Here is a 22157-nt window from a genome sequence, read left to right as displayed (position 1 = left end):
TTTTTAATCTTTTTCTGACACAATTACTAATGAAGATGCATATTTAAACAATTATTAATTTAATTATTTGAGATCAAATTTTTTCCCTCGCCGTAATTGAAACATATTTAAGATTTCTATTAGCTTCAATTACGGTGGGCAAAGTATCTTCAAAATGCACGTAATTTTGGTCACCGTAATTGACACACCGATTCTGATACAAACGCACCGTAATAGAAAATTACGGTATTAGTTTTGATTTCCCATATTTGTTTAAATAATCGATCTTTATAAAGTTGAATTTTTTTTAATATCTAAATAACATAAGATTTAAGTTTAATAAGTCTTAAATTGACTTTCTACAATAGAAATGTCGAATGTTTTATTTCAAAGGTATTTTGACTCGACTCGCGCCGTAATTAGTGTATTTACCCTATAGTAACATCTGCTTTTTGTTAAAATTTATTTAAAAATTTTTTCAAATAATAAAAGTTCTTTTAAACAAAATGTCTCTTCACTATAAATTCGTAATATAGGTACACTAAAAAATTTTATCTATTGTAAGTTCTGTTATTATCAACTACTATGCATACACGGAAAGTCGCTTTCACGTTGGACAAAAAATTCTTGTTTCTACCATTTATTCCCTCATATTCTCATTTTTTTTAACCTTTAAATTGCAACGTGGAAAAAATCACACTTAATGCTTTTAGCGATTTGTCAGACAGCTATTCCATTTTTTTTGTGTTTTTCTAGTTATTTTAAATTATGTAATGACAAGTGTCGTATATATTTTTATTTTTTACTTTAAAAAGACCTATTTCTATAATATTTTGTTGAAATTTTTTTATTTTTATTTATCTTACAATATTGTTTTTAAAAATTTTTCTTTAACTTTGAAACAATTGTCATCTAAGAGTTTTATAAAATATGAAGCTACTGAAAATTTAACAGACAATTTGGAAAAAACGACGCTATGGTGAGATTGTTTTTAGAATATTTACAGTTTTCCGGATTTTTTGGGATTCCTCTGCTTTAAATTCGAAAGCCAATGTCAGATTTCGATTCTACAGAAAAATTTTTACCGGAATTATGATTTTGTATAATTTCTTGAACAAAATTTGACCATGTGAAGTTGAATTTTACTTTAAATAATTATAAAAACCAGTTTTTTTAATTTAGCGCTAAAATCACAAAAATTGAAATTAAAAAAAAAGCGCCCGACGGATTTTTATTTTTCTTGTTGAAAAATATTCAGTGAGGTACCCCGAACAAGTTTCAACAGGAATTTTTGAAAGGGAGAATGTTGAGGGTTGAGATTGGTTCCAGGGTACCGTGTTATTGACAACTTAACATCAAATTTGTCACCAATGACACCGAAAATCCTTTTATTGAAATTTTTATTAAAACAAATCACTTTTTATAAAACTTGACAGTTGATTTGACAGCAGTCAAATTATGATATAAATAAAAAAAATTATCAATTTTACCTTAAATTCTATACCAGCGGATCTGAAAATGTTTTTACTTCCATTTTTAGAACGAAAAGATATCTTTTCAGCAAACTTGACAGTTTATTTGACAGCTGTCAACTGTAATTTATAATTTACATTTGTTGGACAAAGTATCATGTGCTATTCGTGGAGAACAACGTTTCTCGTTTGCTCGATTGTTGCGCGCGCTTCGCTTGCGCAGCAAACTTCGAGCTCGCTATAAATCGCACTTGTTCTCCACTCGTTGCACAATATACTATTTACGCTCGCTGAGTGCAAACAAGCGCGCGAAAAACACTTCTCTGCTCGTTTGTGCAGGCCTCGGATCGACTGTAAGGTGCAAATAATTGAACGATTAAACGAACTTACCTGTAAGTGAAGTTCTATCGAGATTATGCAAATAGATCTCGTCCTCTAGATCAATTGTAGTTGTTTAAAGAATAATATGCGATTTGAAATTTTCCGAAGGTATTTGATTTATTGGACCAGCCTGCAGTCTTCCTAAAAATTTCAACGCTTAGTCCTCTTTAAACTGCCGTATGTTTTGCGCTATATCCGGAGTAAGAAGATGTGTCTATGCCGCTTTTTTCCATTATTACTTTCACCCGCAGCGACTGATTGTTTGCGTTCCTGCTGGCTGGTGAGGTTTTTTATAAGTTAGAATCAAGGAATTCACTCCTTCGGGTCGAATTTCCTTGGTTTTTTCTATGTATACTTGTAGCAAGGTTGCGACGCAAAGTTCTGGCTGATCTCTCATGAATTGAAAAATTAACATCGGTTGAGTTTTCCCTACTTTGGATGTTTTTATTCTGTCGGTGATATATATTTTTATCTCGTTCTCGGATATTTTAATGTTTTCCAGTTGGATTTTTGTAATAGTTTGGAGGCGCTGAGCTGTAGCTAAAGCGATGAGAGTTACCAGCTTCATTGAGAGGGTTTTTAAATTTAATTCTGTGTTTTGACCCAGTTTTATGATATATCGGAGAACTACGTCCGGATCCCAAGTGTCATCGTATTTGGCACTTGATCGTTTCATTACTGTGAATCCTTTAAAGAAACGTTTAATGGCTGAATTATCACCTATTTCCTGATTTAATATAAGTGATATTGCGGAGCGGTATGCGTTGAGCGTTCCATAGGTTTTCACAGTTTTCGAAGTTGAAGTTCAAAATTTGAGAACTTCTGGAATAGAGGCGTCGAATATCGGTACATTTTCGCTGTTACAATAATCCCATCAGAGCTGCAATGGGTTATTGTACTGTTTGATAGTTCCTTCTGACAGTGATTGAAGTGCTACTAATATGGAGGATTCCGGGTAACCTTGTTTGAGATATGCCTCCCTGATAAGCGACCTGCTATCAGGGTAAGCTTTCTTGCAAGTGGATGTGTCTCTCTGAAAGAAGAACAAGTAAATCATCGCTTGAATTAAACAGTGGAAACCAAGACTGAGTTGGCCAGTATGGAACTACGAGTACGCCCGCGGATTTGTCTGTAATTATTTTCTGCAAAGTTCTAAGGATGACTGAGAACGGAGGGAAGGCGTAAAATTTATAATCACTCCATTTGACCGTAAATGCATCTACTGCACAAGAATTCGGGTCCTGTTTCCATGAAATAAATTATTTGCATTTATTATTTGCACTAGATGCAAACAGGTCAATATCAAAATTGCCGAATGTGTTGTTTTAGTGTGTTAAACGCGTACGGGGCTAACTCCCATTCTGTCTCTTTCGGCAATCTTCGTGATTCTTTGTCTGCTACTGAATTTTCGCTAGACGCATTGTATGAGGCGAATATCCATAAATTGCGTCTCTCGCACCACTGCTAAATTTGCTTACATAAACAACTAAGTTTAGGATACTGTACGCTGCCCATTTTGTTTATATAAGCGATCGCAGTCGTGTTATCAATCCGAAGTAGCAGGTTCTGGGATTGCAGGTCCTTAACAAAGCATTTTAATGCGTAAAAAGCTGCTAAAAGTTCTAGGTAGTTAATGTGGTGCTTGCGTTGATCTTCGCTCCACCATCCATGAACTTTATTATTATTGGACACTGCTCCCCAGCTCGTGAGGGATGCATCTGTGAAAATTTCAATAGTAAATGCCTGAATAGTAATGGGATTACTTGATAATTTAATATTATCAATCCACCACTTAATATCAGGCAGAAATGTCTTTGAGAGACACATTTGACTCTCGAAATTTCCGTTTTCATTCTCTAAGTCTAAGTATTTTGCCCTCTCTAGACCTTTTGTGTAAAGAGTGCCGTATTTTACGGCTGGACACGACGATACTAACAAACCTAAGAGCTTTGCTAATTCCCTAATTTTACATTTTTCTCGAACATAAAATTCATTTACTTTTGAGAAAATTGTTTTCTTTTTGTCGTTAGTTAACTGTATTGTCATGTTCTTTGTGTTCCAAATAAATCCTAAATATTTCATCTTAGTTGATGGCACGGTATTTGATTTTTCTAGATTAACAATAAAACCCAATTTTTCTAATAATTCTCGAGTTACCTGAATATTTTCATTGCACCGTTTTTTAGACTTACTGCACGGAGAGAAAAATCTGCCTTTTATAGTATGAAATAGATTGCTGCTGTTTTTCTTTAAACTTTTCATACTAAGAGAGCAAGGATTTGAGAATTTTTAGGATAGTATTTGTCCGTACTAAAAAAGCATAGTATATATGCTTCTATAGTACAAAACATGTAGTTTAATAGCAACAACGCCATGCGAAGATCGCACATAACATCATCCTACTATGTTTGCATAAGTTCTATGCTTTTTCGGGGATAGACTCTTGCAACTGGCGATTAGGCCACGCCCACCTTTACTGAATTGGAACTGCCCTAATCGCCAGTTGCAAGAGTCTATCCCCGAAAAAGCATAGAACTTATGCAAACATAGTAGGATGATGTTATGTGCGATCTTCGCATGGCGCCGTTGGATTAAAAGTATAATAAGTATGTAATAAGAGGCTATATGACAAACTTTATTAGCATAGACAAGTTTCATGCTAAAAAGACATACGATTGTACTATAATTACTCAAATTTCATGTCTATATAGCATAGAAAATTTCTGTGCATTAAATGTAAACCTTTCTATACTATAAAAGGCAGATTTTTCTCTCCGTGTGATTAGTAAAAAATCGTCCAAATAAATTACGGATAAAAAGGATTGTGACCTAAGGTTCTCAATTACCGGTTTCATGAGTTTCGTAAATATGTATGGCGCCATACATAGACCAAAAGGAACGCAATTAAATTCATATTAAGTTCCTTTAAACTCAAATCTCAAATATTTTCTGAAGGATTCAGCTACTGGAATTAGAAGAAAAGCGTCGGTTAGGTCAAGAGTCGCTAAAAATGCCCCTTCAAAGAGCATTCTGGCAACTGTCTTCCTGTCTTCGAGCTTAAAATGGGGAGGTATGAGAAATTTATTTAGTTTTTTAAGATTCAAGATTAGATTTAATATAAATCTTTTTTGACCATTAGACTTATCTGCAAGAAAATAACTTGATAAAAATTGTTTTTTGACTGGGTAACATTTTGACACCGCCCCTTTTTCGATTAATATTTCAATTGCGACGTTACAGTCGATTTCCTCTTGTGCCGAAATGGTTGGCTCCTTAGGAGCATCGGCTTGCCAAGATTCAGAAATGAATGAAATTTCGTATCTTGTAACGTATTGGCGTATTGAAGGGTCGCCTGTCAACTTTTCCCAATTTTGGGCAAACAGTCTTAGTCTCCCTGCAATTATACTAGTACTTACGTCGTTTATCGGCGAGATTTCCCGTGCGTCTGGTTCCGTATGTTCTTTTGATGTCCTCCCTGGCGAGATCCTTTGTAGCTCCTTTTGGGTGGACCTTTGAAGTTTAAATTGCAGGTAGATTCCTTCTTATAACCGGATCCTTTTTTATAGTCACTTGTTCTGGAAGATGATGCTGAAGTCGACGGCTTCACAATATCTTTCCCAGATTTTTCGGCGGCTTTCGCTGCCTTTAATTTTTTGGAAAAGTTTTCCCCATAAAGAAGAGTGTCCACTTCACAATCCTCCGCTACACTCTTTACAATCAGGTTTAAACCTGGAGTAATAAAAATAGTCGAGTAATTGAGGATCTATAGTGTAGATCGGTTAATATTCTGCCTGCACTTGCTAATAAACTTATTATTTGGGAAATATTTAATTCTTCGTTTGGTTTCGTTAATAGTTCGGACAGGCCTAATCCCAATGCGGTAACCCCAGCACTCAATTGATTTTGAGAAATAATTTAATAACTATCCTTTTTAAGGACATTTGTCCGACGACTGATTTTATTTCAGGATTTAATTTAGGCGCCTGTAAGGTTCTACAATTGAGGCACCCAATCGAACAACCGGTCGCAAGCTCGGGCCGGACGCTCGGAAACCAGTCAGCGTACGAAAATGTGAATAAAATTGAAATTCAAAATTTTAATTTTTTAAATATATTACCTTATAAAAAATTAAAAGCCGCATCTTTTTTTCCTTTAACTTTTTTTTGCATCTTTTTTCTTAATATAGGCCAGTCAATAAAGACAAAAAGTGCCATTAAATGTAGACAGGCAACTCTAACCGGAATTTGGTAGTTTGGGGGGGGGGTAGTATAAAGGCCCCATAGTTTGCTCTCGATTTCCGGTTGCAGAAGTTGTTGTAAACAATGGTTGAAGTTGGTGAAAAGTGGTTTTTGCGTGCTCGTTGCTTTCCTCTACATTTTAGAGGAAAAAGTTGTTATTAGAAAAAAAAGGTATTAAAAATACCTACAAAATGGTGGGTCGAAAGTTAAAATCGGATTATTTGTTTAAAAGTTATTGAATTTAAACCATTAAAAATGGTACTTTTTTAATTGTTTAATAACTTTGTTAATAATAATTCGATTGAAGCGAAACTTTCTGAAAATGTGCCCCTCGCGATACTGAACAAAATGAAAAAACTTCGAGTTTAAACGGATGAATAGTTTATAAATTATTCCATTTGTTAATTAAAAACATGTTGTTTTTCAACCTAATTTCTACAGAACGATATGGATCGAATTCAATTTTTTTTCTTTCATTTTACTCTTGAAGAGTGATACTATCATGTACATAAAAGAAAGAATTGAAATTCATCAATTAATTGCATAATTATGGATAAAGAAAAAACGGTACGTTTTTTCGTTATAAACAATTGAAATTACTCGACCAGTTTTTACTCTATCGAATTCTAATAAACGCCATTGAATTTCTTTTTTCTTTACAAAACTTTTAAAAAAAAGAAAAACAATCTAGGTCAAAGGGGGGGGGGAGATAATTTTTTTTTTTCAAAAAAATCCTAACACTATAATTATTAATATTTTTTATTCAAATTTACAGTACTTGTAGTTTAATATGTGTACTGTTAAATAAAAAATTGTAAACATTGAAAGAAATTTTTTTATTATTTATAATGACGGTTAAAGAGAGCTCATCAATTTACCTTGCTCCGGAAGGCGGAGTGGAGGAACTCGGTGGCGCGTGACAAACGCCGCCACAAAATCAAACTCGCCCGATCAAAATTACAAAATTTGTTATAACTCGGTTAATTATTAACCGATTTTAATCTTTCTTTTTTTGAATTCATGTTATTTTTTCTCCTCTTTTCAAAAATAAATTTACATTTTTAATAAAAAATTTTTTTTTGCTAATATTTAAACATTTTTTTTTTAATAACAATTTTTTTTAACTAATTCAAGTTTTTTTTAAATTTTTTTTTAACTGCATATAATGACAGATATTTTAGTGTCTTTTTATGTTTAACGTTTTTTAAAATTATTCATACACATTCGTGTAGCACTATGTCATTTTTTTCATAATTAAAAAAATTTTGATTTATATTACTTTTAAAATAATGTAATGATGTTTTAATGTATATAACAAAAATTAATGTATTTTAATAATAATTTATATAATTTGACAACAAATTTTTGTTATATATTCTTTTATTTTCTGCTGTCTTCACGTGACCACGAGGTCACGAAAAATTTTGGGTCCGACATTAAAAAACGTTAAACAAAAAAAGACACTAAAATATCTGTCATTATATGCAGTTAAAAAAAATTTTAAAAAAACTTGAATTAGTTAAAAAAAATTGTTATTAAAAAAAAATGTTTAAATATTAGCAAAAAAAAATTTTTTATTAAAAATGTAAATTTATTTTTGAAAAGAGGAGAAAAAATAACATGAATTCAAAAAAAGAAAGATTAAAATCGGTTAATAATTAACCGAGTTATAACAAATTTTGTAATTTTGATCGGGCGAGTTTGATTTTGTGGCGGCGTTTGTCACGCGCCACCGAGTTCCCCCACTCCGCCTTCCGGAGCAAGGTAAAATGATGAGCTCTCTTTAACCGTCATTATAAATAATAAAAAAATTTCTTTCAATGTTTACAATTTTTTATTTAACAGTACACATATTAAACTACAAGTACTGTAAATTTGAATAAAAAATATTAATAATTATAGTGTTAGGATTTTTTTGAAAAAAAAAAATTATCTCCCCCCCCCCCTTTGACCTAGATTGTTTTTCTTTTTTTTAAAAGTTTTGTAAAGAAAAAAGAAATTCAATGGCGTTTATTAGAATTCGATAGAGTAAAAACTGGTCGAGTAATTTCAATTGTTTATAACGAAAAAACGTACCGTTTTTTCTTTATCCATAATTATGCAATTAATTGATGAATTTCAATTCTTTCTTTTATGTACATGATAGTATCACTCTTCAAGAGTAAAATGAAAGAAAAAAAATTGAATTCGATCCATATCGTTCTGTAGAAATTAGGTTGAAAAACAACATGTTTTTAATTAACAAATGGAATAATTTATAAACTATTCATCCGTTTAAACTCGAAGTTTTTTCATTTTGTTCAGTATCGCGAGGGGCACATTTTCAGAAAGTTTCACTTCAATCGAATTATTATTAACAAAGTTATTAAACAATTAAAAAAGTACCATTTTTAATGGTTTAAATTCAATAACTTTTAAACAAATAATCCGATTTTAACTTTCGACCCACCATTTTGTAGGTATTTTTAATACCTTTTTTTTCTAATAACAACTTTTTCCTCTAAAATGTAGAGGAAAGCAACGAGCACGCAAAAACCACTTTTCACCAACTTCAACCATTGTTTACAACAACTTCTGCAACCGGAAATCGAGAGCAAACTATGGGGCCTTTATACTACCCCCCCCCAAACTACCAAATTCCGGTTAGAGTTGCCTGTCTACATTTAATGGCACTTTTTGTCTTTATTGACTGGCCTATATTAAGAAATTAAGTTATTACGTAGCAAACGCACGCCAAACGTTCAGCCGCTCGCGCAACTTTAAAGTTTAAACATTCACCATTTTGTTATTAATTGTTCAATTGCATTGTAACTTTCCAGAAAACTTCTTTGTACCTTAATGAACAACTTTCTCACTGGAAGTTTGTTGCTGGTGAAAATTTACGAAAATTCCTCACAGGGTGAAAATTGCAGTTCATGAATTTTGCAATGTCTCATTAGAAAATTAATAACTTTTTTATTTTTAATCAAAACAACTTTTTTCTTTTTTTAGTCACTCGTAGAATATAATAACACGTATTTTTGTTTTTGTTTCATTAAGAAATTCGTAAAATTGTCTAAGCTGTCGCTAGTTGAAGTCAAAAAAACAATGAAAATGTTCTTTTTTTAAAAAACAGTTTTTCTCTTATATTTCGAAAACGGAGAAAGATGGAAAATTTCTTATTAAGAAAAAAAGATGCAAAAAAAGTTAAAGGAAAAAAAGATGCGCCTTTTAATTTTCTATAAGGTAATATATTTAAAAAATTAAAATTTTGAATTTCAATTTTATTGACATTTTCGTACGCTGACTGGCTTCCGAGCGTCCGGCCCGAGCTCGCGACCGGTTGTTCGATTGGGTGCCTCAATTGGTGGCAGTGGGATATTTCTCGACGAGTTCCTTTTTCGTTTCTTTGGAGAGTCCCATTTTTAATATTTTTTACCAGACTTCTGTCAAAGCACTGTTAATTTCATGGCCAAATTTTTTGTTTTCGTCTATATTGCCTAATAGATTCAATGTTTCGGTATCAATGACTATGTCTTGAAGGTTCGTCTGTTTCCGGCTGTCTTCGGAATTCTTCCGACTGACGCTTAAGCGAACTTCGACACTTTTACCTGAATCTGCACGAGATTGATGAGACGAATCGCTAGAACTTGATGAGGAACTCGAAGTAGACGATGATGTTCGTGAAGATTTAGAAGTGGAGGATGAAGTGGACGAAATAGACGGGGAACGTTTGCGTCTGCGACTTTGGCGTGACGCACCTCTCGGGCTACGCTCACCGCTCTTTTTGTCGTATTTTGATTTTTTATGAGATTTTCTCTCGTTCGATTTTGACCGGGACCGGTCACGACCTGAATGTGACGGACCTCGCGGGTTCCGCTCGCCATTCTCGTTGTCGTTCGATCGTTTTGCGCGCTGTTTGGATGGTGATCTTCCGCTTCTTATTTTCTTTTGTAAATGGTCCAATTCTTCGTACAATCGGTTGATGTCTTTTTCTCTCGATCTCTTGCGTGACGATTTGTGACACTGGTGTCTTTTTTTGTCGCGGCCCATTGTTTAAACTAACTTTTTTCGATACTTTATTTCACTGACGTGTGGAAAGGATCGCACAAAAAAGCGTAATGGTGATATTGGTGATAGAGCAACGCGACGGATAGAGCGCCCCCTGGAGTCGAAAATAAGCGCGAGTTTTAAAAAAGTTGTGGTTGGGATCAAGCAACTAGCGTTACTACAATTGATCTAGAGGACGAGATCACGTAGCATAATTCAATTTAGTCGATTTACATTCCAAAAATGATTTCTGTTGATGAAGAATTTATTATAAATTGAGGACTTCGATTCTATAGGGGGCTCTACGCTTGAGACAGTCGCCTTGCGAACAGTCAGGTGGTCCAAAAATGAAAAAAAATAAAATTCAAAATTATAATTTTTTAAAAACGCTATCCTATAGGAATTAAAAATGCGCACCATTTGTTCCTTTGAGATTTTTTTATAAAACAAATATTAAAATTAATAGAGTCAAAAAAGTAGAAAATTTGTTTACGATAATTTAATGAACTTTTAAAACATAACTCGTCGTAAATTCGCCAAATATTGATGGATTTCTTTGAAATTTTGTGCATATTCAGTTTATACTACTAAAGACGACACTCATAAACAAATTCAAAAATTGTTATTATTTTATATTAAATAACAATAAAGTTTTAATTTTGAAAATATGTTTTTTTTTTAATTTAAAAATGCTTTCAGGTAATTGAATTTTTGAAGAATATTATTAATTATTTAAAATAATTTAATTTCGGAAGAGTTATAATTAAAATAATCAAATTTTTAATAGTTTTAAATCGAAATTTTTGATAATTTTATTTGATTTTTTTTTAAATTGTAAAGAATTGTTGAATTTCATAGAATTTTTAATTGAAAAATAATTTAAGACAATTGAATATTGTGAAGAATTTCATTAAAATAATTAAAAATAATTAATTTGGAGAAAAATTTTAGTCAAAAATTTGTTAAATAATTGAAATAAAGATCTGAAGAAGATCTGCATTGTATACTAAAAAAAGACGTTTTTTGTTTAAAAATTTTATAAAAAATTGTAAAAAAAAATCAAAGTCGTATAATTAGAACGGTCATGCCCTCAAATGACATACTTTTTATTTACTAACTAAGGAGTGCGAAGCCTGAGCGAATGCCCGATAAAAATGTTTTTCTAAAATATGCATTTATTGTTTACAGTCTTACGATAAGCAAACTTTCCATTCTGCAACACCACCACCTTTTGGTTTAACTGGCAGTCAGAACGCAGGTCTTCCTGGAAGCTATGGGACTCCTCATTTATTTATTCCAGCAATGCATCAACCGCATCAGTTGCATCAACCTTTACATCAAGACGGAGGCAATAGCACAGGTCAAAGGACAAATCCAAGCTCTCAAAATAAAGCTCAGACAAAACCGGGTTATAGTCCAAGTTATTGGACCGGTGGTAATTAAATATTTTTTTTAAGTCAAGCAAAAGAAAACAAGAAACATAAAAGAAATCGAAAATACATTGCTCTTGACCAATCGAAAATGATCGTCTCTAAGAAAAGAATTTTTCAAATTCATTTGAAAAAAGAGACAGAAAATGTTTAAACAATTTTTCACGGAACTATATAATTTTTTAAGTCACGCGATTTGTGCCAGAACTTTTATGGTGTAAATGAATTGGGAGTTATCAAGTATGGAAGAACTAGACCATTTTAATCACTTTGATATTCAAAATATAATAAAAGTTCAGAAAAATAACATTGACGAAACCCCTTTATGGGTTCAATAATTTGAGTACTATACATTTTATTTAACGCAAATAATAATAATTATAATATATCTTTTATTTTCTATGGGAACTTTCACAAATTACGTAATTTGAGGGGTAGAGTGGTTATGAAATTTAAGTTACTTTGCTTAATGGGGAGGGGAAATAAAAAAAAGTGCTTCAAATTGTATTTGTGAATAATTGCTATTTTGTAATGAATTAAGCTGTATTTGATTTAGCTGGCTAAATTCCGATTACTTAAGACTTTTTATAATACTATTCAAATAAACTTTAAAACCTTCTTCGCGATTATCAAACGATGCTTTTATGCTGAACTTTAAACAATTATTTACTTTTTTCATATATGCACAATTAGAAATGTATATTTAATGTATGGACAATTGACAAAAAAAAATTGTTTAGTACTTCCACATTTCCTACGAGAGAAAATTTCAGTTTTCATGAGTTGTATAACAACGCTTCACTTAAAAATGAAAAAAAAAGAAGTAAATAGATAGATTCTCCTCTTCCCTTTTTTTGCTCTTTATCTCAATGTATAATTAGTGCAATTAACAGTACATTGCGTTAATTCTGAGAAATAAAAAAAACAAAAAATGCATAGTTTTATATGTGATGCACTCGATTTTGGAATTTAAAAAAATCCTCGAAAAAAATGCGACCATAACTGATCGATATTGTATAGAAGTGATATATAGGAGTAAAATTATTACACTAAAAGAGTCGCAAATGTGTGTATTTCGTGAAACATTTTATGTGGAATGTGTGAATATTAAAATTTTTACAACCTACGCAAGATATAAATCTTTAATTTGTTTGTAACTATTGCATAATTACACTGCGAAAGAAAATTAGTTTGCAAAAGAGAATTAAAAATTGCCACTTGCTTAGATTTTCGTACTTTGAATATATATAAACATTTGCAACTAATTAAAAGCGTTTTATTAATAAATGTGAAGAACGTTCTTCGTCAAATCTTCTCTTTTGTACAAATTATATAAAGTTTAAACGTAAATAAGATTTGTAACTGGACGATTTTTAATTTTTATGCACCTGTGATGTTTCAATTTGGTTCTCGACGGTCATTTTTCAATTTTTTTTTCTTTTTTTTGAGAGAATACAAAGTCAGATCAATGAGCCGAGTGATTCATCATGATTTTTCACATTAAATCTCTCCTGATACATTTCAGAACTTTCGTGCCAAGTACTTATAATTGCACTCATTCTTCTACATTTTATATTCATGAGAAATCTTTTGACTATTGATCATTTGATAAAATATTTTATGAAATTCTATCTTTTGCTTTATTATTGTTTTTTCAACCTCTTTAAAGGCTCTTAAATTGCGTGGCAAATGAATGTTTATTTTTCTTATTATTGTTGTGATTACGGAATTCGAAGACCGACATTTTTGAAAAATTTCATAGTTTTTTACGCAGCACAAAAGTAAATAATGTGTAATAATAATAATAATAATAATAATAATATTAATAATAATTATTATAATAATAAAAATAATAATAATATGACCAGAGAAAACCTGTGGGGAGCGTAGGCCCACTGAATTTAAGTAAGGGAAAAAATGTATTTGTTTCTTAAAGGGATTTTTTATGTGTGTAAAAACGTATGTAAAATTATTGATAAACAAATAAAAATATAGGTGCGTAAAAAAAGTGGTTGACATAAAATGTAGGTTTAAGACCCATTTATAGTAAATGTGGTTTTGATTGCAAAAGATTTCTTACAACCGCCACGTTCTCAAGATTTTGAAAAAAACATCCAAGTACATTAAATATAGCTGCTCATTTATGTATCATATAAGATATTCATACACATCAGATTGAAACACTTTTTCGTTTGCTTTTAAAAATATAATTTTAAGTTGATAACTTTGTATACACTTGGATGATACTAGAGAAACTAAGTGTAATGTAATGAAGAAATATAGAAAGTAACCGCAAGAGTATCATCAATTACTCAAGATAAGATATAAGAAATGACTATCTCGATCTCGAGAATGAGCGTTCTTTTTCATATTAATTATAAATTAATTAATAATTTTTGTATTTTTGTCAATCAGAAGTGCAAAATGAAGTAAGCCACTATTGCTAACTATTACATAATGATTATTATTATTATTATGAGTAATAATAGCAACTACTGTGTATAAATATGAATATCTAAAAAATAAATGTATTAAAATAATTATTACTTTTATTATTTTTTTATACTATTAACAATTACAATTACAATTTAATTAAGATTATTATTTTTCGATTAATTGAAATTGAAATAGTCTCTCAATTATATTTTGAACAAATTACAATACATATTTATATTATTCTTTTAAATAAAGGAAGAATGGTACATGCTAACATAACCTCAAAACTGGTCTAAATTGTTAAAAAACAGTTTCTCAGTTTTGAGGTTATGTAATGTGTACCATTCCTCCTTAAGGGCAGGTCAAAGTCGATGCAATTTTCCCATTAAAGCTCTATATTAAAATTGCATTAACCTACCCTTAAAAACAATATTTTTAATTATATGCAAAAATAATTTTACATAATTGTTCACATTCTCCCAATTTTATTTTAAACATATAGGAATTAAAAAAATTTTCGGAAATAAACTCTAAACTTATCAATTGAATATATTTAAAATAGACCTATACTAGTAGGGTTCCATACATGAAGTGCACTTACGGACCTAGGAATATAAAAATATCATTGGTCGGAATTGGACGTTTTGTTAATCTTTTACGAATAGGAAGTGCTTCTAATGATACTGTGATCGGTTGATCTAGCGGCATATTCAGAAGACCGAATCTACATTGGAACTAATGTTTAGACAAGTGTATGTGATAATCTGTTAGTGTGTGTATGCATCAAACTGGGCACAGAAAACGTGATCAACGATATATTCTAAAAGGTAAAAAGTTTCTTCATTTCCTTAAATTATTGTTCATTATTCAATATATAATTTATTTTCAAACCATTCGGTCCAATACATGATATAAAAGATACATATTAAAATTTAGTAATGAATACCAAGGTTGCACGCAAAAACAATAAAACTTGTACTAAATATCTCATTCATTCAGCATTCCTTCTATCATCCTTATAAATTGTTTTAGAGTTTTGGTACATTGAGTGTCCATTATTTTCATCCAAAACCCTACCTCCGCGTCACAATCTAGGCTGCTCGGAAAAAATTCTCGTTTTACATGATTATGATTTTTGCATTCTATTAAAAAATGAAAAAGACTGCCACGCTCCAAGCACCAACAGGAATCGACCCATGAGCTATAGACCAACCGTTTATCTACTATTCTTAGGACTCTGTCTCTAAATTTATTTGCGAGTCTTACTTGTGCAAATAATCTTTTATAATAAAGATCAAAACGTTTCACGAGATAGGGTTGGGGACCAGGGTGCACTTCAAGATTCGGCCAAATTATAAGACTTTTAGATTAGCTTCTGTCCTCTAAATCCTGTAGCAAGCATTTTTCCGTAAATTTTGCAATTAAATCATTTGAATTTCTTACTAAGTTTTCTATATCTGATAAATCCCATAACTCCTTCATGCCGGAATATTCAAAAAAATGTTTAATTTGTGAATACCAATTGAGTTCGGAACCGGATCCTCCACGCCTAGCCAACTCCATCAGTCTCTCAAGACATAGCCTTGGTAACCTTGTATTGTCCATTTTATTTATTTTATTTATCCAAGACATTGTTCTTGAGAGCACGGCACAAGCCAAGCGCAGCCTCCCCGTCTCCAAACGCACCGCATAACTCGGAGTATTAAGAGGGATCCATAAGAGTTTTTTAAAGAAAGATAATTGTATTTTCTCTAATGAATTTGTGCATTTCTGACCCCAGACCTCTATTGCGTAGAACGGAATACTTTTAACTAAACTCTCGAAGAGTTTATTGTAGGTGGACCAAGTGTCCGCCTTAATATTAGTAATTACGCTTAGAGTCGCATTCTCTGCAGCCTTAGACGAGGTAGCTACTCTATTCATATTATCAGAAAAAGAACAAAAACTTGTAAATAACACCCCTAAATATAAATATTCATTCACAACCTCGATTTTTTCATTACCGTATTTAAAATATTTAAAATGATTAACATTAACTTTCGCATTTTTACGAAATATTACTATTTTTGTTTTATTTATATTTACAATCAGTTGATTTGAAAGACAGTACTTTCTCAAAGCTTCGAGAATTCTTGAAAGCTCCAGCGGCGTATCGGATAATAAAACAATGTCGTCAGCGTAAGCTATTATTAACACTTCTGTCAAGTGATTAATGGAAAGTCCACGACAACCTTCTGATTTCAGAAATTGCTCAATATATCCCTGGCGGAATGGTTGAACGCGGATCGGACGCCGTTGCGTCCAATTCGCGTCTTACTGCGGACGCTCTTGTATTTTTGTTATTTTTAAATTTTAAATAATGAAAAAAGGTTAAAAAATTATTAGAAACTATAAAAAAGTATTAAAGAATCGAATAATACCATATTTATGCATGATTAATGCAAAATAAGTTAAAAATTAAAACTTAAAAAAAAGGTAAATATGTGAAAGTTTATCATGAAATTTGTGTGCAATTTAACGAAATGTGTTGTTTACAGGAAATAATATTAAAAAAGAACATTAAAAAAGTAAATTTCTAAAATTTAGAATTACTATTTTTGACAGAAATTAATTAAAATAAAAGTAATAAAAATAAATGTTCCAACAATAAGAATTTACCGACAACAAGGCGTAAGTTCATGTGGTGAAATGCTAGATGGCAGCACATAAACTAATCAAATCTTTTTAAATGGAACAAGTAGAAAGAGAATCTCAAAACTTATAATCGAATGCAAAACTTGTTTGTCACATTTCACTAAAAATTCATCACGCTTAGGTTATAGAGGGCTTTGATGTCAAATTTAATAATAATAATTTTTAAAAATTAATAATAATAACCAATAAATTATTTTTTTAGATTTATCTCAAATTTACGAATCGGGGATTTTAGAGGGCAATAATATCGAAGTTAATAATAATAATAATTTTGAAAAATTCAAAATGTCTAAAAATTGTTTATTTAAATTTCTTTATAATTCACCACTCGGCGATTATAGATGGCGCTGATGTCAAATTTAATAATAAAATTTGTTTAAAATTAAAAATAGTGTCAAAAAGAAACTTTTTCAGATTATTCTAAAAATAATTATTTTAAGGTATATAGAGGGCGTTGAGGTAGAATTTTATAGTTTTTAAAAATTCAAAATGGCGATCAAAAAATAGATTTTTCAGATTTTTCTAAATATAGTCGTTTAGTGATATAGAAAGCGCTGAGGTAGAGTTTCATAATTTAAAAAGTGCAATATGGCGGCAAAAAATGTTTTCTCAGTTTTTTTAAAACCTAAGAAGAAAATCATTTTAAGGTTATGTTTGTCGTAATTTTATCTTAATTAAAAGTTTATTTTTTATTATGTAAAGTAAAATCAGTTTTAATTAAATATTTTCAATGTTATGAAAATTTAAAAACGAATAAATTATATTGAGAGTTGATTCCCTTTGTGTATTTTTACTTTAAAAATCACAAACATAAGCTACAATTTTTTGCTTCTTAGGTACCATTTTGAATTTCCGAAAATTATTACTATTATTAAATTCGACAGCAATGCTCTTTAAAACCCCTGAGCGATAAATTTTAAAGAAATTAAACAAACAATTTAAGGGTATCTATCTCGAATTTTTGAAAAATATTAAATTTTACTTCTAAATGATGATTTTTAGAATAATTTAAATATACTTCCTTTCTGTCACCATTTTTAATTTTAATCAAATTTTATTATTAAATATGACATCAGCGCCATCTATAAGCCCCGAGTGTTAATTTTTAAAAAAATCTGAAAAAACATTTTTGCCGCCATTTTGAATTTTTTTAACTTATGAAATTCTACCTCAGCGCTCTCTATATCACTAAACGACTATATTTAGAGAAATATGAAAAATCTATTTTTTGATCGCCATTTTGAATTTTTGAAAATTATGAAATTCTACCTCAACGCCCTCTATATACCTTAAAATAATTATTTTTAGAATAATCTGAAAAACTTTCTTTTTGCAACCATTTTTAATTTTAAAGAAATTTTATTATTAAATTTGACATCAGCGCCATCTATAATCGCCAAGTGGTGAATTATAAAGAAATTTAAATAAACAATTTTTAGACATTTTGAATTTTTCAAAATTATTATTATTATTAACTTCGATATTATTGCCCTCTAAAATCCCCGTTTCGTAAATTTGAGATAAATCTAAAAAAATAATTTATTGGTTATTATTATTAATTTTTAAAAATTATTATTATTGAATTTGACATCAGAGCCCTTTATAACCTAAGCGTGATGAATTTTTAGTGAAATGTGACAAACAAGTTTTGCATTCGATTATAAGTTTTGAGATTCTCTTTCTTCTTGTTCCATTTAAAAAGATTTGATTAGTTTATGTGCTGCCATCTAGCATTTCACCACATGAACTTACGCCTTGTTGTCGGTAAATTCTTATTGTTGGAACATTTATTTTTATTACTTTTATTTTAATTAATTTCTGTCAAAAATAGTAATTCTAAATTGTAGAAATTTACTTTTTTAATGTTCTTTTTTAATATTATTTCCTGTAAACAACCATAGAGATATAAGAATAGAGTGCGCGAGTTGGTTAGTTTCCCATAAGAGACGGCGACAGTTGTTTTAGACGGAGACAGCGGCAATGTCGGCCTACTCTCTTACCTTTTCTAATGACGCATGCGCGATTATCCGAGTCTTTTAAATTCAAAAAGCTCATTACCATGATTAAATTAATAAAAACTAAATAATAAACTAAATAATCCTGTTTCTTTATTAAATAATAAACAATGTTTTTTCAGAGTATAAAACATTCCTACACACTTTCAGCTGTTTCGCAACCGCGCATGCGTTACCAGAGAAGGAAAGACAGTAGGCCGATAAAACCGCTGTCTCTCTCTAAAACGACTATCGCTCCTTTTGCTCGCTTGCGTACTCTATTCTTATATCTCTATGTTAAATTGCACACAAATTTCATGATAAACTTTCACATATTTACCTTTTTTTTAAGTATTAATTTTTAACTTATTTTGCATTAATCATGCATAAATATGGTATTATTCGATTCTTTAATACTTTTTTATAGTTTCTAATAATTTTTTAACCTTTTTTCATTATTTAAAATTTAAAAATAACAAAAATACAAGAGCGTCCGCGGTAAGACGCGAATTGGACGCAACGGCGTCCGATCCGCGTTCAACCATTCCGCCAGGGTATCACTAGTAAAAATTGAAAAAAGTTGAGGACTTAACACCTCCCCCTGCAAAACACCTTGCGATACTTTTACAAAATCAGTCATACCTCGTCCGTTTTTTATCGCCGCTGAAGCATTTTCATAAAAGCTCTTTAGAACATTAATAAACTTTGTGCTTACTCCTTTTGCGTGTAATTTAGACCAAAGCAGGCCGTGCGATACCGACGGAAAGGCACTCTTGAAATCAACAAACGCCGCAAACACAGCGCTTTGCGGGTGTACAAGATGAATTTGGATCAGTGATTGTAAAGTGTATAAATTGTCGACGCACCCCCTACCCCGCCTAAAACCGGATTGAAATTCGGGGACAACGCTGTTTTCATCCATCCATTCTATTAGTCTCTCTGACAAGACTTGAGTGAATCCCTTTGCTATATTGTTTACCAAGGTTATTGGTCTAAAATTTTCTGGTTCGGACAAATTGCCCTTTTTATGTAGCATGGAGATAACCAAGGAGCCCCAGGCTTTCGGGACTTTTTCAGAGTCTAATATTTTATTATAAAAGTATTCGAGAAACAGCATCCAGTTTTCTGGAAGTCTCTTGAGAAAACTGAAATTTACTAAGTCAACTCCAGGAGACTTTTTTTCCTTAAATTTACTGAAACTACTTAATATTTCTTTTATTTCAATATATTTGTCTAGTATGGGATGTGTTATCTGGGGTAAAATAGGCCATTCTTCGTTGACTTGTGGAAACATCACATTTAAGTGAGACTGCCACTTCTCTAGAGTAATATTATCTTTATTACTATTGCCTTTACGACGTTTACTATTTACTATGGTCCAAAAAAAGCTCGCGTTTTTGGCAGATGCAAGTTTTTCTTTATAATCATTATAATATGTTATTTTTGTATTTTTTAAAGTTTTTTTATAAATTTTTTTTGAATTTAAATAATTAATTTTACCCGCTTCTGAATCATTTTCCCAGAGATCCTTAAAAGCCATCACCATGCTACACTTCGCATCGCGACATTCCTTGTCAAACCAAGGTTTATTTCGTGAAATAAAAACAGACCTTTGTTCACATTTTATTCGCATACCTAGTCTATCTGCAACATCAGTCACAGTTCCAATTAAATTGTCATTTAATTTATCAATGTCGCCCTCCACATTCGCAACCTCATCCCTCCATCGCATGATACCTGTAAACTCCTCAGATTTTAATTTATCAAATTTTAATTTCCAAGACGTAGTCTTTTCTGATCCGTAATCACAAACTTCTGTTTTTGAATCTTTTAAATAAACAGCCACAGGTAGATGGTCGGATAAGGTTGCCAAAGGGAGCACCTTCAGGTCTTCTACAATTTCAAGGTCATCCAAAGATGCCCAGATTAAATCTGTTACGCTTCTACCCTGATGCCCGACAAAGGTCCAATTCGCCGGAGAATCTGAGTTTGACCTTCCATTTAACAATACCATGTCATAAAGTTTCATAAAATTATTTAACATTTTTCCCTTTTTTGTAATAATATTATCCAGTGAGGAACGATTCGATCCTACTTTAAATCCATCAAAATATAATTGCCTATCTAAATTATTTAAACCTGCGAGTCTACTATTGAAGTCCCCTCCTATAAAAACCGGTAAATAATCATAATTCGCTTTTATAGTCGTCAAAATTTAATCAAACTTATCTAAAAAATCTTTAAAGTTCGCAAGAGGCGAAATATATATATAATACATAGTAAAAATTCAAATTCACCCTTTTTTATTTTAACAATTAAAAACTCATATTCCGCGACCAACAATTCCGACACGAACCTCTTTTTATTTGCCGCAAATAGAATGCCTCCCATGAATCTTCCTCTCTCCGCTTCGCGCCACGCTGGTGAATGGAAAATTTGAATATCCTCCGAAAAATTGCCAGCACACTGATTGATAGAGGTGGCCCACGTTTCATAAATACATAATATATCCTCCGGATTGGTCAATCGAAATATCTCATTGATGTTAGAATAACCATGAGAATTCCAGAATATAATTATGAGAGAATTTTCTTTAGGAGATCCAAGTCTCTTCTGATAGGAATCATTAGATGCATTCAAGGACCGAATGGATGACTGCTAATCAGCCGAGACTTCTGCCGAAATGGAGGGAGTTCCCTTTGCACTCGATTGTGAAGAGAGGGGCATACCAAGTTTCGACGGTTTTATTAAGAAAGAATCCATGGATCGATGCGCCTGTGACTCTGTCACTTTTGCCAGTTTGGGGGGGCGGCCAGGGCCCTTTCTCCTCTTCTCCGAATCCCCACCGCTTACATCCCTACCATCTACCGCTTCATCGCCTACTTCTTCTTTTTCTCCGTCCTCCTGGTCTTCCTCACTCTTACGCTTCTTCTTCTTGTCCCTCGTAATGCTCTGTAACTTAAGTTCTGCATCTCTTTCACTGGTCTCAATTGAGTCAATGAAAAGCTTGTTCCTCTTCACTAAAGCATTCAAACCAACTTCTCGAAGCTTGGTTGACAGATTAACCATTTTCCTTATATGATTCCTTTCTTGACTTGAACGGTCGTTGGAAATACCAAGATCAAGCTTCTTAAATTCCTGAACATTTGCGAAGACTAGTTTTACCCAACGAATAGCAACAAATTTTAACAACACTGGGCGATTGCCTGTCACTTTTCCTAGCCTATAGGCATCCGCGATAGCCACGTCAGGGATCACAATATTTATTTTTGCTAATGTATTTATAATTGTCTTAATTAAATCGCTATTATTATCGTCATTGTCCTTCAGTTTGAAAATAACAATATTGTTGGATTTATCAGTACAATTAGGTGTTTCAATTTTCGTCTCGAGCTTCTTGACTCTACTAGACAATTTATCAAGATTACTCATGGTCTCTCTAGCAGAACTGCATGCTTCTTGCACATCCTTTTTCAGCTCGTTGTGAGATTTGGTTAAACACTC

The 22157-nt window shown here is 31.5% G+C and overlaps 2 protein-coding genes across 8 annotated transcripts in view; one reads left to right on the top strand and one right to left on the bottom strand.

The window, feature by feature from the left end:
- The window catches only part of LOC127282130 (protein lingerer), a 54012-nt gene extending 39943 nt beyond the window's left edge, over positions 1-14069 (top strand). For all 7 annotated transcript variants that reach the window (XM_051306222.1, XM_051306223.1, XM_051306224.1 and 4 more), the window contains exon 15: positions 11288-14069. In XM_051306222.1, coding sequence (XP_051162179.1) covers positions 11288-11542 — 255 coding nt within the window. In that variant the 3' untranslated portion in view covers positions 11543-14069. The remainder of the gene's footprint in view (positions 1-11287) is intronic.
- Positions 14070-15333: 1264 nt separating this feature from the next.
- On the bottom strand, positions 15334-20667 carry LOC127282136 (uncharacterized). Its single transcript, XM_051306237.1, has 3 exons — positions 20154-20667; positions 19520-20069; positions 15334-15880 (listed from the first exon to the last, which is right to left on the bottom strand). The coding sequence occupies exons 1-3, from the start codon at positions 20665-20667 to the stop codon at positions 15334-15336; spliced, it is 1611 nt and encodes a 536-aa protein (XP_051162194.1).
- Between the last annotated feature and the right edge of the window lie 1490 nt (positions 20668-22157).

The sequence above is a fragment of the Leptopilina boulardi genome, unplaced genomic scaffold, assembly GCF_019393585.1.
Source record: "Leptopilina boulardi isolate dan_hultmark-lab unplaced genomic scaffold, ZJU_Lbou_2.1 LbouV2_281, whole genome shotgun sequence".
In the NCBI taxonomy this organism is placed as follows: domain Eukaryota; kingdom Metazoa; phylum Arthropoda; class Insecta; order Hymenoptera; family Figitidae; genus Leptopilina; species Leptopilina boulardi.
This window is presented reverse-complemented; position numbering and strand designations above follow the sequence as displayed.